The 17,572-nt window shown below is 41.5% G+C and overlaps 1 protein-coding gene across 4 annotated transcripts in view; it reads left to right on the forward strand.

Annotated features, from left to right (window-relative positions):
• Positions 1–17,572, forward strand: part of CDC14A (cell division cycle 14A) — a 167,540-nt gene that overhangs the window by 138,515 nt on the left and 11,453 nt on the right. For 2 of the 4 annotated variants that reach the window (XM_011226918.3, XM_034653978.1), the window contains 3 exons: positions 2,861–2,976; positions 7,205–7,327; positions 8,014–12,117. In XM_011226918.3, coding sequence (XP_011225220.1) covers positions 2,861–2,976; positions 7,205–7,327; positions 8,014–8,464 — 690 coding nt within the window. In that variant the 3' untranslated portion in view covers positions 8,465–12,117. Of the gene's footprint in view, positions 1–2,860; positions 2,977–7,204; positions 7,328–8,013; positions 12,118–17,572 lie in introns of those variants that run through there. The other 2 variants (XM_034653977.1, XM_034653979.1) reach the window with 2 other exon arrangements.

The raw sequence follows: 17,572 nt of genomic DNA on the forward strand, positions 1-17,572 counted from the left end.
CTGTCTAGTTAGATACATCGCTCTCTGTTGCACTGTTTCTGTTGTTTTTTACATTTGAAATGTATTATATTTTAAAAAAGATTTCACCTTTAAGATACATAATAAAGTGGGAGAGAAAATACACGTGACATAACTGTAATGTAAAACACACTGTTAATTTTTTTGTTTAACTGTGTATCTTGTTAAATTAGTATTTATTTTTTCAAGTAATATGTGACCACTTTTAGCAATGTCAAAAAGTACTGAATTCTAATAAAAAATATCAGTCTCCTGTCCACCTTTCTGTACTCCTAGACCGATTCCCAAACCAATTCCCAGAAGGGGGAACCTCTGAGCAAATTATATCAGCATTTTTACTACCATATTTCTACATATCCGTGTCTTGCTCATAATGATATTTAAAACAGTTTATTGATTTTGGACATTTTTTTATTGCCTCCTGGTTGTGGTGGACAAGATTTCAACTCTCCCCCTCTCCCCAAGTGTTACTCCCACCCCCCGTGCTTCCCGGTATGGCTGCATCATAATTTTTGGTTAAACCCAATAATATGTACATTATTACTATGTAAAGATTGTTCACACTTGGGGGTGGTAATCTACTCTGTTTCCTTTGTTGAACCTCTCTTTGATTTTCCCAGAGTTAATTACCTATTTTTGTGGTGTTTTATATTTATTTATTTATTTTTTATTGAAGTATAGTTGACACAATGTTATATGAGTTCAGGTGTGAGTTAATTGCCTTTTTATTTCCATAGTTTTCTGTCTATTTGGGAAAAAAATAAGGCTATTCCCTCCTCCCCCAAATTGTGTCAAGCAATTTAAAATTTTTTCAAAGTCTTAACACTGAACAAATTTTTTAACAAGTTTATTCTTTTCCCAAAGAGGCTTCTCCTTCCCACCCGGGACTGGTTGTTCTGAAGCCCTACTGTACAGTTCTGACCTGAGGCCTTCTTTTCACACTCTTCAGCTGAAGTCCTAATTTTCCTGGATTTCCCATTGTCTTCTTAACTCTTCCCTGACGTACATCCTATAATAGTTTTCTCTGAGAGATTGTGTGGGAGGTGAATTTTTGTATCTTTGTCCTACCTTTACATTTGACTGTTGGGTTGAATTTTGGAATTCTCGGTTGAGGCTCACTTTTCCTTAGAATTTTGAAGGCCTTTCAGAGTTGGGAATACAAAGATCCTCCTGGTTAGAAGGACAAACAAGCTTTCCTGGCTTTCCCACAAAGGTGCCCATTAGATAGTGAACCTGACCAATAAAGGTGAGGATCCTGTCAGGTCGTTCAAGAAGCCAGTCCCATATTCTAGAGACTCTGGCTGTGTGCTGGTCCTTCCATCAGGTACAAGTAACCGGTAACAACACCCATGTTGATTGCTAGGTGAAACTAAGCCCACCTCCTCAGGTACCGTCCTGCCAACAAGCCTAGCCTTCAGGCCTGCCTTATTTCTATTCCTGCAGGCTTCCTTAGGCGGTAATGGATTCCTCCCCACAGGTTGTATGGACAGAGATGAACGATATAACTGATTCCTGGAGACTTTATGTATGGGCAACTTATGACTTTAAGAGAATCTTCTCACTTCAAGGCTCCATGAGCCTGTGACTGTTGAACTGGTGTTCTTTGCGAGGATGAGCCTTCCTGTGATCTTGGCCTGCTTCATGCCACACTCATTCTTTAAGACTCACTTAAGGGATTTCCTCCTCTAGGAAGCTTTCATCTTCATTTCCTCTTTCCTACCAGCTATGTGCTTTGTATGTCTATTTTTCTTTTTTAAACTCCGAGTTATAGTAGTAAGGTGTGGTCTTTTTACCCAGGACAGGCCTACTGACCCCAGATGTATCCACGCAACCCAAACCAGGTGGCAGTGAGCAAAGAAATGTGTTGAGCCAGGAATGGCTATTAGAAATGACTAGAATGTGACTGAAGGAAGTATATTTTTGTATATCCTTCATCAAATAAGAGATCTAGCTTTAAAGAGGGGAGGGGACTCTGATGGCTGCAAGGAATCTTAGCAAATTTAAGGCATATGAATTATTCAGGGGAGGAAATGGGCAAAATAAAATCTTTACCGGTGCAATGTTAGTATACCATTGTATTTGGGGTCAAGAAATCCGATTTTAAAATCATAGCTGTCATGAAGAGCTTTGGGGAGCTTGGGCAATATTCTTAGCTTCTATGAGCACCTCCTTTTTTTCATCTTTATGGGCCACAGTGTCCTCCCCGCCCTGAGTTGTAAAAATTAAATGTGAGCTAGCATGTGAAAAGACCTTGTGTGGTACTTCTGTTTTTCAACCTCTAAGACTTATTTCAGCAGGAAACACTTTCCCAGTCTAGTAAGCTTTAATTCCTTATGGAAAGGTCTTGAGTGCTTTTACTAGTGGTTAATTGATCCCGGTAAGTTATGGTCTAGATATCCTAAATTGTTTTGTCTTTCATTTTTGTAAACAAGTTATAAAGTTTGCAGTGATGGACCCCAGTAGTCTCTGGAAACATATTTGTAATGTAATGTGTCTATTATTGAGCCAGCCTGTATCTGAGCTGTATTTCAAAGCATGATTTTGTCTGCGTGAGAGTCTCTTTGGTTGTGGTCCGTTGTAACAAAGAGCTCCTTTTAAATTCTACCACATTTAGACCCATGCTTTGATTTGGACTTTGACCAGTATATTTAATTGATGAATAGTTGAACATTCTTTAGTATGTATATAGACAATGCTGAATTCGTAGTTCACTAAAGCTATTTAAGATAATCTATATTAAGGCAATCTATATGAAATATATAGTTTATAGTCTATTAGGAAATCTATGTAAAGCAAAATTATTCATAATAACTTTTCTATGGAACATGCATTTTTTTTACAGAATAATTTAGAAGAGGATGAAGATGTGGAAATGAAAAATAGTATAACCCAGGGAGACAAACTACGTGCCTTAAAAAGTCAGAGACAGCCACGCTCCTCACCATCCTGTGCATTTAGGTAGATGCATTTTAAACTTTTAAATTTATATTGTGCCTCCATTTGTGGATAGAATATTTAATCTTCACTTTTGAATATCATTCTACAAGTGCCATGTTTACCTCTTGCTTTTTGGTTTATTACTATTTTGTGTTGTTTATTATTTTGTCATATTGGGAGCAGCTGAGCTTTAGAAGCTTACGGAAAGCAGCTCCTGGAATCTCAGTGTCTGTAATCCCACCTTAAACTGCTATGCCATTGAGTGTCTCTGGGACTGTGCTCCAAATTCCGTTTGGAATTCTACTCTTTCCCCATGAGTGGTGTCCTGTCTTGTGGCAAATCCTCACAGGTGTGCTGAGGCTTTTGTTTTGAATCTAGAGTGTGCAGAAAAGTATTGAATACCCAGCTTTGGTATATCCTAACTCCTTAGCTTTATGTTCTATATTTGAGAATTGAATAAATAATTCTTACCTGTGTCTGTGAAGTTATAACCGTCCTGAGTTTGAAGTCTAAAATTACTAATCGAAATCAATTGATGGAACCTGACTTGTGATCACAACATTTGGAAACTGCTAATGGTTCAGATTAGTTAAAAAAGAAAGTCTTCAGGATCAATGTTTGTGCAAAAATCTGTGAATGTCTTCCAGATTCTTTATGTAACATATGGGGTGGTGACAAGTTCACAGATGATTATAATGGAAAATGGCTACTTTTCTTTGCTTTTTAAGTGAGAGACATGCACAGAAAGAGGGGTGTTTTGCCAGCATGACACATGTCAAACAGACTCAGAAAGGTTAGTTTTCATGTGTTATCTGGGAGGATTATAACACAAGTCAGATTAGGTCTGAGTGCATCATTACCTATGCTTTGATTACTGGTTCCCTGACCTGAAGAATGAAGGTTTACGTGGCTCAAATTCAAGGTGATGGTAACATGAGAAGTATAATAACATTAGATGATGGGATAGCAAGCCTGGTGCTTGGTAGTAACCGCCAACTACCACTAGAAAATCCAAGAGATGTACCATTCACTGGGCAGCTACTATGGTTAGGAGCCATGTTAGGTGTTTAGTTTGGATATGAGGGTTAACTGAATTAACACAAAAGGTATGCATCATTACCCACGTTTGGGTTGGTTGCTTGAGGTTAGAGAGGTTAAATCCCTCCCCAGTGGGATGGAGTTGGAATGATATTCACACCCAGTGCTGTTCAGTCTGTGCTCTGCTCGCTGTGGATATCATCTAAGTCAGTGGAAGTTTCTTCAAGATTACTAATCTCTTTATTTGCCATTTTTTCCCTTGAAACTCTTAAGAGGTGGCTTTGTATTGCTTAAAACTAGTTTCAAACAGATTTAGATTTGCTTCTGAAGAAATCATAAGGGAGGGATACATTGGCATATGACTTGGCACACAAGTAGGCGAAAGAAGCGAGAGACCCTCCACTACACAAATTTCCGAAGGCTACTCCAATATGGTTTTTCTATTTTTTTTTTAATTCTCAGAAATTTTCTCATTTTTTAGAATTCAGTTTTTCATCGTCGAACATTTTTTTTTACCCTGAGTGGCTGCAACATCACCTTCTGATTTAAAGCAATTTGCTGTAAATTAAATTCAAGATGAAACAAAATGACTAAAATGGGTTTCCTGCTGGTTCTAGGATTTATTTTAGAAACGGAATGAGTACTAAAATCCATTTGGGAGGTTTCTTCCTTTTGCCAATTTAATATTTTTGCTGGTCTGACTCCTTTTGGTCTTTGCTTAAATGTGTGAACCCGGTGATGCGTGAGCATTTTTTTTTTTTTTAAAGATTTTATTTATTTATTCAACAGAGATAGAGACAGCCAGAGAGAGAGGGAACACAAGCAGGGGTAGTGGGAGAGGAAGAAGCAGGCTCATAGCTGAAGAGCCTGATGTGGGGCTCGATCCCAGAACGCCGGGATCACGCCCTGAGCCGAAGGCAGACGCTTAACCGCTGTGCCACCCAGGCGCCCCATGATGCGTGAGCATTTGTCTTTGATTTCCGTAGGTTGGATGATATGAAAGGGCACCCAAGAGCAGTGTCCCAGCCTTTCAGGTACTGTTACTGAGGTGAATTTCTAGTAGCTTGTCAATAAATGCTCCCCTTCAGATACATTTCCCAGCCCTGAAACTGGTGAAAACAAATTGCACACAGCTTTTCACTTTTTAAGTCCCTTCCTTTCTGTTCCGGATTGTTGCACTACACCTTATTTTTATTTTTTAATTATTTATTCGACAGAGATAGAGACAGCCAGCGAGAGAGGGAACACAAGCAGGGGGAAAGGGAGAGGAAGAAGCAGGCTCATAGCGGAGGAGCCTGATGTGGGCCTCGATCCCATGACGCCGGGATCACGCCCTGAGCCGAAGGCAGACGCTTAACCGCTCTGCCACCCAGGTGCCCCCTACACTTTATTTTTAATGCTCACCATGAAGGGGGTTTTTGTTTTCCTGCGGTGCCCGTAGGTGTGGCTGCGGTAGTCACGTCAGTGTAGTCTGTGCTTCCGGCACGTCCTGGGGTCGGTAAGAAGCTACCTTGCTCGGCAATGTGCCTTTCAATCCAGTGACTGATTTTGCCTTGAGGTTTTAACATTTCTGTTAAAACCCTTAGTTTTACATGTGTTTGCTCTTTGTTTTCTAGTTTTGTTTCCTTCCCCATCCTCCATCTGAAGAGGAAACATTAGTGTTTCTCTCTGGAAAAATGTCCCCCAAACAGTCCCAGGGTGGTTTCAAGGTCCCAGCGGTACCAGAGTGCGGTGTAGGGCTTGGTGAGGGCCATGGACATGTTTGCCAAGACTGTTGATGAGATAGGGGTGGAAAGCTGAGTCACCCCTCACCTCTGGTTCTTATTCAGCCCAATGTTTTAGGGTTGTTTTGTGCGGGCAGTTCTAAGAGGACTCAGACTTCTCCAGAAACTTGAGCCGCTTTCTTGTACCACTTTTCCAATTCGTGTTTTAGAGGCAAACCGTGTACTTACAATGTTCAGGGGGAGGATGATGAAGGAAAGAATCTTATAGGAAAGTAAGCAAGCTTATAGGAAAACAAGGTCCGGGTGCATTAAAAGGTTTGTTCAGGTTAAAACAGGGTTGGTATTAAAACTGTGACTGGGACCTGGCTGTCCAGGTTTGAGTCCATTTTCCCTCAAACATTAGTGAATATCCTCTCTGAGTCTGGAACTGGACTAGCCACTGGAAATAGAAATGAAAGACAGTCCTTTGCCCTCAATGGAGCTTATATCAAGGGAAATAGACAAATACCAGACAATGAAATATGGCGAAAGGGCTATGATTTACTATGAGACTATATGATGAAACAGGGATGCTTACCCTGCCTGGGAATTCAGTGAAGGCTTGCTTTATAGGGTACCAGCTGATTGGACCAACAAAGGATAAGCAATGGGAATGAGGCAGATGGAGATGGAGGGGAAATGAGGAGAGGAAAGGATGCTCTGGCAGGAAAAACAGCATTTGTAGGCTGGACACAGGTGTGAATGCAATCCATTCAGGCCACTCAGAACAGTTCATGTCGCTGGAGTAGAGGTGTCTAGTGGGAAAACGTGGGTAGAAAGGACCTGCTCACAAAGGCAATGCCAGATTTTGGAGGGTTTCATAAGTACAGCCAAGGAGCTCAGGCTTCCTGGGCACCGAGGAAAGATTAAATGGCTTAAACAGCGGAGCGACATAATTAAATATTTCAGATTCCACCAGAGGCTTTTCAGAATTTGAATTTTAAGGAGTAGATTATAAGATGTTGCTAGTAGTCTAGAGGAAGAAGTAGTGATGGCCTCACCTAGGGCAGTTGCAGAGTGGAGAGAAGAGCACAGATTTAAAATATAAAGAAGTGGAATCTAAGGACATGTGAGGAATGAGCGCTGCCATCGAAGAAGGGAAGGGACCAAGCATGGCAAGACCGTGCTTAAGGACAGGACTGTGGAGCCTGGATTTGAATCCCAGCTCTGTCCCTTGCTTACTGAGCGACTTCGGATGAGGAGCTTTTCCTTTGTGGCTCCGTTTCCTCACTTGCAAAGTGGGGTTTGCAATCTTAGCTACTTCACAGGGTTGTTGTGAGGACGAGCTGAATTACCATCTGTAAGGTTCTCAGAAGAGATAACTGTCACTGTTACCGTGACCTGCTGTGATCTCTTTAATGTTATTAGTTCACCCTGTCTTAGGTGATTGCTGAATATTAAGGTGACACCGCTTTTGTGTGACATTTTGCCCCTTTTTCTCCACCAAGATTGACTTCATCCCCACAAGGATCTGCAACTACTTTGAAGACCTCGAAAGTGGCTTTGTCCCCTTCAGCTACGGCCAAGAGGATAAACAGAGGTTCTTTGTCCTCAGGTGCCAGTGTAAGAAGGTAATTTTCTCTACTTCTCAGATACCGGTGGGAGGTAAAGGGAGTCTGCAGCAGACAATGAGTTTGGCTGAAGTTTGCCAGAGGAGGGGATCAGGGAGAAGGGGAGAAATCACAGAAGGCTCTGTGACCTCCGGGGCTTCTGTTCCTGTCTCACGTGGTGGGGGACAGGGCCGTGGAGGGAGTGCTGTATGGCATCCCTTTCTGTAGTGAAGTTCCAGCTTGCCTAACGTGGAAATTGGAGTTCCATGGCACAGACTAACGATATGTGGTATGGTCATTTCTCCTGCGATGGGTAGGGACGTTAGAATGAGCACGTGTAAGGTAAATCTTACACTTAATCTTACTACTTTTTACTCTCCTGTTATACAGCCCTTTTCATTTACTCTCTACCTCAGGACACATAGAGCCCCCAGATGTTCTATCTCAGCACCTCCGGTCAGAGTGGTTAAGCCAGCTTCTTGGGTCTTAATTCACTGCTCAGACAGGAAGTTAACATGTATAACTCAAGGCCCCATATGGTATTGTCACCAAGAGCGATAAAGAAGCCATTCTGTTGCCATTTGCATTGATCAGAACTGTCTGCATCCCATTCCCCTCATGTCCTAATTATGTGTTCTAGAAACATGAACTCTGCATGAGTATACATCGTTGTCTATGTCCCCCCCCCACCTGTGTTTTCCATTCAGCTTTTCCATAAACTCCCGGCTAGCCAGTTCTCTAGGGAACTTGAACGCTGCAACACAGGAGCCAGAGAACAAAAAGGCCTCCTTGTCCTCCAAGGCGGGTCTCATAGCCAGCCCGCTCACCAACCTCTTGAACGGCAGCAACCAGCCGCCTGCCAGAAATTACCCTGAGCTCAACAACAACCAGTACAGCAGAAGCAGCAGCAGCAGTGGGAACCCCCTGAGCAGCCAGCCGAGCCCCCACGGCGTCAAGACGGAGGAGCACCCCGCCCTCCTCCGGCCCTCCTACACCGGCCTCTCTTCTTCCTCAGCGAGATTCCTGAGCCGTTCAATCCCCGTAAGTTCGCAGACACCACCTCTTGGTCCTCAGAACCCTGAACGCAACTTCTGTGCCTTGCCTTCCCAGCCAAGGCTGCCGCCCAAGAAATTTAATAGCGCCAAGGAAGCCTTCTGAGCGATGCCTTCCCTCTGTGCTGTGAAACTGTCCATGCACGTCCATTCTGCTGGCTCCTCTTCAAGTAAATGCCAAGTTTCAGCTGGGGTTTCTTCCTTCTTTTTGTCCTCCTCCTCCCACTCCTCTTTAGGTGATTTCTCTTCGAAGGGGAACAGCTTTTATTCCCTTCATCATGGACACTGTTGACTCAAGTTACTTTTCAGTTAAGGTTGCAAATCACTCTGCGTATCCGGTGCTGAGCCAGGCGCTGATTCAGATAACAGACGGTATTGGCTTTGGTTGTGGTGGTATTAGGAATCATCGCTTCTCCACTTCATGTGTTTATGAATGAATTTTGGAGTATTTAAATGTGGAAGGTGCCGAATGAACAGGATCTTCTCAGAACTAACTGTTAGGCCCCTGAATGTGTCACGTCCTGCAGGGAACTGACCCTGCAGAATTAATGACATGGCAAACGGGAGGTGTTGATAAGGAAGGCTTATAGGTCGGTATCTAAGAGGGAGGGAGGGGAAGGCGGAGTATGATGGAAGATGTTTAGAATTAGCCGTCAGTCTTCTAGAGACAGGACGAAAGATCGCCAAACACTTTCTCCCCATGAGCTCAGTATTTAGGTTGCCAAGCCCCGCCTTTTAACCAGAAATCCCTGTTAGGTCAAATCTTTTGGTTCACCCGCTGCTATGAATCACTTTAATCACATATTTTGATTGCCTCAAAGGGAATTGAGATCTATGGGAATGTGAGTTTTGATTTGAGAGAACAAGGACAAAATGGGAAGGAGAAATCGATCTCACAAATCAAAGAAATGTGAATCGGAGTGATTCCAGTGAAGGCACAAGCCAGCTCCAGTGTCCTGGGAGGGCTGGGACTCCTTCATGCCCAATATTCCTCAAACATGTCCTCAGCCATTGTCCAGGGAAAGGCTGATTTCTGCAGGGGAGCAGGGGGAGGGTAGCATGCCTTTCCTGGGGAATCATAGCCCCATGGGAATAGTTAACGAGACCTACTTTCCTTAGATGGTAGTTTAGGGACCCCCTTTTCTAACACGAGGATGCAGTGCACGCACCTGTGTGTTGGTTGGACTGATGACCACTCCCATCCCCACCTTTTCAGAGGTTTTTTTTTTCTCTCTTCTATGCACACACAGTCCTTCCTGGCACATACAGTTGACCCTTGAGCAACACAGGCTTGAACTGCCAGGGTCCACTTATACACGGATTTCTTTCAATAAATACGGTGCAGTAAGTGTGTCTTCTCTTTCTTATGATTTTCCAAATAACATTTCCTTTTCTCTAGTTTACTTTATTGTAAGAATACAGTATCTAATACATATATTAATTGTTGATGTTCTTGCTAAGGCTTCTGGTCAACAGTAGGTTATTAGTAGTTAAGTTTTGGGGGAGTCAAAAGTTAGGTGCTGATTTTTGACTACGCGGGAGCCGGCACCCCTAACCCATGCATTGTTCAAGGGTCAGCTGTATAATTTTCCCCATAAGATTTTATTCCCCGTGATTTTTTCAGCATTATTTTAGACTCCTGTATAGATCAGGGCCCCAAGCAACTGCCAGCCCACTCCACCCCTTAATTTGCCTCTGATCTCACTATGGTATGGGTATAAGTGTATCAGTAAAACTTAAATCTTAGTAATTAAGGGGTTAGATGGAAAATGATAGGTATTTACCTTTTCATAAGAAGGTTTACAAGTCCCACGCTTCCCAGCGGGAGTTGAATTGTCAGTATTTTCATATACCGATTGTTGGGTCAGCCTCATTTTTAGACCAGAGTACAGATCTGTTCATTTTCGGAAAAAGTGTTACACATACAGATATACAGGTAATTACATAAATATCTTGCTGACTTCATGGCTAAAGAGTTAGTGAAATCCGCATTTGCAGCCGAATACCAGAAGCATTAGGAGCTTGACAAAGAATTCCATTCTACTTTCTCTGAATCTCAGTTTTCCTCTTGGCTAGTTGCAGTACGGGGGTGTTCTTTAGATGATTGTTGACCCTCCCCCCCCCGTATTTATATAATTTAGTTTTGGTGTCGTTCCATATTCTGTTTCTGTCTTCACCTCTCCTCCTTCTCCTCATCCCTCTCCTGGCCTGAATAGAGTGATTTTCCAATAATTAAATTTAAAGTAATAGTCTGTGTGGGCAGCTGCTGCTGTTCCCCTCTTCTGCCTCTTAAATTTGTCATCTTATTGTAAAGAGAAGCATTTATAAATAGAATTGCCAGCATGACAACATTTTCCTCCTTCTCACCCTCCTGGGAAGGAAGAAGCAGCAGGTCTCTTAGAGCTGACTTAAGCTCCTTTATCTTTGCCTAGAAAACCTCTGTGGGAGGGAAGGCTCCTAAGTCCTACCCCTGCTAGCTTGGTGGTAGAAAGTCTCATTTCAGATGGAAATTCCCATGTTATGTGGAATAAAGTATCGGTCCAATACAGCTTTTCTGATTGTGGGTTTCTTGTCTAAAGAAGGTGGTCCTTCTCTCCAGGGCTTCCTAAGCTGCGAGGCTTATGCCCCTGAAGAACGAGGAATAACTCACTCGACAGAAATGTGTTCAAATCCTTGGGTAGGAAATGAAGTCTGTATGGCAGTATCCTCCCAGCACCTTTAAGAAAGACCCAGAAACTCCTGGGGGATGAGGGTGACGTGTGTTTAGGGGGAGTCTAATATTTTAGAAGCTGCAATTAGCATCTCTTTTGAAAGCTGCAATTGCTCTCCCACTTTATGCAGCAGTTCAGCCCCCAGAAAAATGTAAAAATGATTTCCTTGTTCTGTCATTAAACGCTTTAACACAGAAAACAAGAGCAAATGTTAAGGAATTCTTCTGGTGGTGACAGAAAGCCAAGAAACCACCCGATTTTATTTTTATTTATTTGGCCTCCTTTGTGAGCCTCAAGGTTTCTCCTGCCCAGCGCAATGCGCAAAGTTTCATTTTTATTAACCCACTTATTGTTAAAAAAAAAAAAATCAGTTTTCCCTCCCTGACATTCAGAGGAGTTTTCAAATGCATAAGAAATGAGGGACGTGTGATTATGGTGTGGGTGGGGTGGAAGTATTTTATTAAATTGAAATTACTTGAGGTATCTGTCTTGAATATTTGCTCTGTTTTATTTTTAAGAGACTTGCCCCTGAACTGCTATTCATCTCTCCTGTCCTTAACTGACCCCTGAAGTCTGGCTTAGGTCGTGATGCCTTCCCCATAAGCTCTTTATACCCTGCCTTGGTCTTAATCAATACTCTTCTCTCTCTCTGCATTTTAATCATCTGTTCACTTATCTGTGTCCCCATTAGACTGTGAGCTCTGTGAGGACAGGGACCGTGCCTCTGTTTTCTATGCCACAGTTGTATGCTCTGCGCATAGCATGCAGTAGGCACTGGCTAAGTTTTTCTTGAACGGTTATATGAATGGTTGGGTGTTTAAATGAGTCAACGTGCTAAGAATTAATGCCTCCATTTTAAAGATAAAGAACTAAAGGGTTTGAGAGGTTAAATATTTTGGCCTAGGCCTAGACTGTACCACAAATATGTAGCAGAGGCCTAATTTGCACCTAGGTCAGTTTGACTCCAAAAAGCATATTCTTTTGATTACATTAGGTCATACATATACTGTGGTAGGTGTTTAAAGGGATAGCTAGGGCGCCTGGGTGGCGCAGTCGTTAAGCGTCTGCCTTCGGCTCAGGGCGTGATCCTGGTGTTCCGGGATCGAGTCCCACATCGGGCTCCTCCGCTGGGAGCCTGCTTCTTCCTCTCCCACTCCCCTGCTGTGTTCCCTCTCTCGCTGGCTGTCTCTCTGTCACATAAATAAATAAAATCTTTAAAAAAAACAAAAGGGATAGCTAAAGGATATCTCATTTTTTCAGGAGAGGTCAGGGAAAGATGTGAAGAAGGGATAACCCTTTAGTTGGGCTTTGGAGGGTGACTAGGAGCCTGCTGGGAATCTAGTGATGAAAATAGGAAGAGGAAAAATGACCATTGCAGGCAACGGGGGCCATAAGACCAGAAGTGCAGCTTCGTACTGTAGTAAGACTGTTGGGTTCTGAAGACAGGTAGACCTGGGTTCAAATTTACTCTCTTGCCACTTCCTTGTGGTGAGTATTTTGGCAAGTTGTTTAACCTCGCTGAGCCTCAGTAAAATGGGAATAATGGGAATGATAATAATCAGGGGCAGATCTGGGTTTTGGGCACCCTGAAGCTTACACAATTTGGTGGGACCTATGTTTAAGATAAAAAGGCAAAATAGGAATTTTTGTAAATTTTATACAACATAGGGCTGTGTACTTTGAAAGGAGTTTATGTGACTGTGGGGCCTTGAAGCTAATGGGGTAGTGATCGTAATATCTTTGTACTAGGCTGGTTGTGATGATTAACTGAGGAGATAAATCATATGAAGTAGTTTGCCCAGTTGCTTACGGATGGTGCTCAGTAATTGCTAGCTGTTATTGTTTTAAGAGTACTCCAGTGTAGCTAAAGCCACGGGAGGTCACCTGTAGATGAGGCTGGAAGGTTAAGATGAAGCCAAACTGGGAAGCACATTGTGAGCTATCAGCATCTTGTCAGCAGAGTGACTTGATCCGATCTGTTCTGATGACGATAATTCTGGCAGTCGTGCGCAGGACAGCTCTTGGTAGAAACCCTGAAGGCAGGGAGACTGGCTTGAGCCCTATCTGCTGTCCTCCGTCCCTGCCTCACCAGGTGTCCCTGGGTAAACGCTATGCTTGTTCAACCATTATTGCGTGTTTTACTACACACAATAGTATTGATGCTATTAAATAATTATGTATGACCAACAAATCCACCATATATTTATTATTAATTTTTAAATGATACATTTATTTTTGTAAGTGGAAACTTAACTACCCAAAGGAAAACGATGGTCCTTAGTAAACATCTTTTTTTAAAACAGTGAGCTTTTTGAGGAGTTGTAAAATAATGTGCTTTGCTATTTCATATATATATATATATATATATGTATATATATATACATATATATGTATAGAGTCAGGTTGGTTACAAAGAATTTTTTGTCACTTCAGTGTCATAGGGTCACATTAATCTTTGCTATATGGACTAGCCTTTTGGAATGAGCCCTTGTACTGAGCTGTAGGGTATGTAAATATAAATAAGATAAGTGGCTCTATAATGAGGTTCTTCTGAAAGCTGCTTTGGGCATCACCTGTTAAAATCTTTCTTGTGATTTTATTACTGTTCCTAAGCAGTAGCTTCTCTTAAGCTTCATCACTCATTCTTACATACTGGTCTTTGGACGTTCCCAGAGATATTCTCACGGTGATGTTGTAGCTTATATTGCTGAGGCCATTCATTGTCTCTTGGAATTTTCCCATTTTCCTCTATTCTGCCGTTTTTCGTCTTTGTTGTTGTGTTAGCCTCGTTGATGATCTTCCTCACTCAGTCTCTTAATTAATTCATACTGTAAGTAGGGACACAAGCTCTTTCTGTGAAGGGCCAGATAGTCAGTGTTTTGGCTTTGTGTCCCAACTCTTCAACTCAATACATAAACAAATGGTGTGGTTGTGTCTCAGTGAAACTTTATTTACAAAAACAGGTGGTGGGCTGGATTTGGCCCTTGGGCTATGGTTTGCCAAGCCCCCTTTAAAGCACTGCCAGGTAAGAGAGAATTGATCTCATCATTTTACTTACTTGTTCAAAAGTGACCAGGATCCCCTCATGCTACAACATTAATCCTGAATTCCTTCGCTGAGCTCTCAGGCCCTCAGGTCCCCTTATCGTATCATTGTACCTCATTTACCCTGCTTGTCCCTGAATGTGGGTTCCCTTGTCCCCGATCCCCCCTCTGTTCTTGTTATTGCCTACCTCTTGGCCTTTGGAAAGCCCTTTCTTGAAAGCCCCCTGCCCTCTTCACCAATTTCTCATTTTTAAAGAGACATACTACCTTCCATCTGCTCTCTGAAGCTTTCCTCCATAAACTGAACCCACCCAATGTTTTCCTTTTGAACCTCTGTTCCTACCCATGATGCATATTAGTACTTTATCAGTATGTGTGGCTGTTGTTACATACCTGAGCATCTATTTGTTTCCCGATTGTCCATACATAAGAGACTTGCCTCCAACTTTTAAACTTTCTTTGTGTGTCGACATGCAGAGTTTCATAAAGTTCTTTTATATTTTATGCTTTCTAACATAGTACTAGATACAGAAAGAAATTAAAAATATTCCTTTGGTTTACAGTGGAAAGGAGATTTGAAATGAACTATTGTGTGTGTACTTCCTGTTTTACCCTAGTGTTCTCCTTATGCCACAGTTGAAATTGGCTTGAACGCAGCTTCCTGCGTGAGGGGGTGCAGCCTAGTCTGCTCGTTGGTTCCGAAGACCCTGTGGATGAGTTCTCCATCGCAAATTTATTTATTTTTTGGTAATCATAAGGCAACTTTATTTTTGTCTCCCGTATTATTTTTGTCCCTTTGCATTTATTTGTTGGCTGTGGTTCTTCTTTTTCATTGACCTGTAGTTGACACACAATGTTACATTAGTTTCAGGTGTGCAACAGTGATTCAACATCTCTATGCGTTATGCCGTGCTCATCACAAGCGTAGCTCCATCTGTCACCATACGATGCTATCACAGTACAATCGACTATTTTCCTATGTTGTACTTTTCATCCCTGTGACTTGCTCATTCTATAACTGGAAGCCTGTTTCTCCCACACCCCTTCTCCCATTTTGCCCATCCCTCATCTCCCTACTCTGGCGACCACCAGTTTGTTCTGTGTGTTCTCTATCTCAAATTTGACCAGAACAACCTTGGTAGCCTGTGAATAGGTTAAGTTCTTCTGTGTTCTGGCATTAATCGGGGGGGAAAAAAAAGTGTGTGTGTGTATATATATATATATATACACACACACAAATAATATGTTATATATATAAAATAATGTTATATATATATAAAAATATATATATATAAAAGTGTGTGTGTATTTTATATATATATAAAAATATATATATATAAAAGTGTGTGTGTGTATATATATATACACACACAAATAATATGTTATATATATAAAATAATGTTATATATATATATATATTTAAGGAATTACTGATTCTTAAAGTAGGACTTGGAATAAGATGGAAATATTAGATCCAGCTTGGTAAAATACCCAGTTTGGTGAGAATCTGAGTGATCGGCATGTGTATTAAAGCTTGCTTCATTTTCACTTCAAAGTGATGTTTGTGTGACAGGGATGAGCTACTGATTGGTTGTTTGAACATCCATTCCCAATAAAATGCTTCCACTTTCCAATGAGATGTTGATGTTAATAGCTTTCCTTAATTTAAACTTGCTGTCTTTCCCCGCTGCCTGTTCCCCATTCTAAAAACTGTCATCCTGTCCTGATTTTAAATATAATCTTGAATCACAAAGCTTAAAGATTGAATATTGTATTTAATACTAAGGATTAGTACCAGCTTTCTAACCGTGTATGTTTAAGTTGCTGTGGTTTTCCCCTCTTCTCTCTGTGTTGTGGCATTACCTTAAATTTGATGGAATTTTCAGCTAAGGGATGTTAATTATATCAAGAACGTGAGCTCTGTCTTTGAACCGCATCTTTGGCCTTTATTCAGCATTGGTATTCTTTTGTTTCCATTCCGAGGGGACTTGAGAATGTTACTTCACAAAGCATCAAATTGTTTTGAGGTCAGCATGGTTCAGGTGGTGCCTTTAACTTTGCATATAAGCTCTTAGGTACACACAGTGTGTGCAGGTAGAGCTAAGGAGAATTTCCGTTTCCAGGGTTAAATAGTGGTTCACATTAATTTGCTGTACAAAGCCTGTCAGCTGTGTTTGACTCTCCATTTGAAAGGACTCTTTCAAATACACAATTTGCTTTAATCTTAAGTACATTGGAATTATTAATTGCCTTGGTTGTTCAACTTAATTTGACAACCTTCTTATTTACATGATACCAATAACACTGCTAAGTCAATAGAAAATCTTGCTCTATTTATTTATTTGGCCAGGAGCAAAAGAACTTTTTATATATGTATAAAGACTTGCCCAATTAAAAAAATTATCTAATATGTATATGAGCGTCTACCATGAGCGCAGTATTGTTTTAGTGGAGGAAGGTAAGACAAAGACGTATAAGGCATTGTCTCCCACCAAACAGAAAGCTCCATGAGGGCATCTTCTGGCTTAATTGACCATCTGCCCTTGTTTTTCTGGTCCCTTCTATCTGGCTTTGCACTGCTACCAGAATCTGCTTAAAATACTAGTTTCCTAATGTCATCCTTTGCTTAAAAAGCTTCTGTAGGTTTGGAATAAAACCAATTATTAGAAGATTTATCTCTTTTCCCTGAAGTTCTACAGTCTCACCTTAATATACCTAGATGCAGACTCAGTATAGTTTATCCTTTTGGGCCTCAGTGTGTGCTTTGAATCTCAGGGCTGATGGCTTGTTTAATGATCAACGTTCTTAGGCATTATCTTCTTGGATATTACCTGCCTTTCCCTTGCTTCTCCTTTTGTAATACCCCCTAGACTTACTTTCAGACTGTCCTCAGTATTTCTTACCTTCTGTTTTATATTTTTTTAATTCCCGTTGCTCTGGTTGTGTTCTGATTGAATTCCTCCTGCTATTTTCCAACCCACTAATTCTCTTTTAACTGTGTCCATTCTGGAATGTATCCCCAACCTGTTGACCTTTTGATTTCAATGGCTATGTCTTTTATTTCCAGCATTTATAATTCATTCTTTATGACAGGCATCTGTTTTTATTTGGACCTGCCTATTTTTGTTTCATAATTTGTTGTCCTTTTTGTGAGTATTCTTCATGTTTTCACCTTGAGGATCTCATCTGGTAGGTCATTTTGAGATTGCTCTGTTATTTGCCTTTCAGCCTGTGAGCGTTCATCTCCCGGTCAGAGGCTTCGTCAGTTCTCTCGGTGTTCATGTTCCTTGTGTGTGTCAGAATTGTCATTTGTAGGTTCACCCTGGATGGGAGTTTTTGTTTCTCTCCCCTCTCTCTGTTTTCCCTTCCTCATCTACTGGCTTTCTTCTTGGTTCCACTTGACCTGCCCTCCTCTCCCCTCAGCCCAGGTCCTCCAATCTAGAAACAGACCCTCATGGT

Source organism: Ailuropoda melanoleuca, chromosome 2, assembly GCF_002007445.2.
Source record: "Ailuropoda melanoleuca isolate Jingjing chromosome 2, ASM200744v2, whole genome shotgun sequence".
Taxonomy (NCBI): domain Eukaryota; kingdom Metazoa; phylum Chordata; class Mammalia; order Carnivora; family Ursidae; genus Ailuropoda; species Ailuropoda melanoleuca.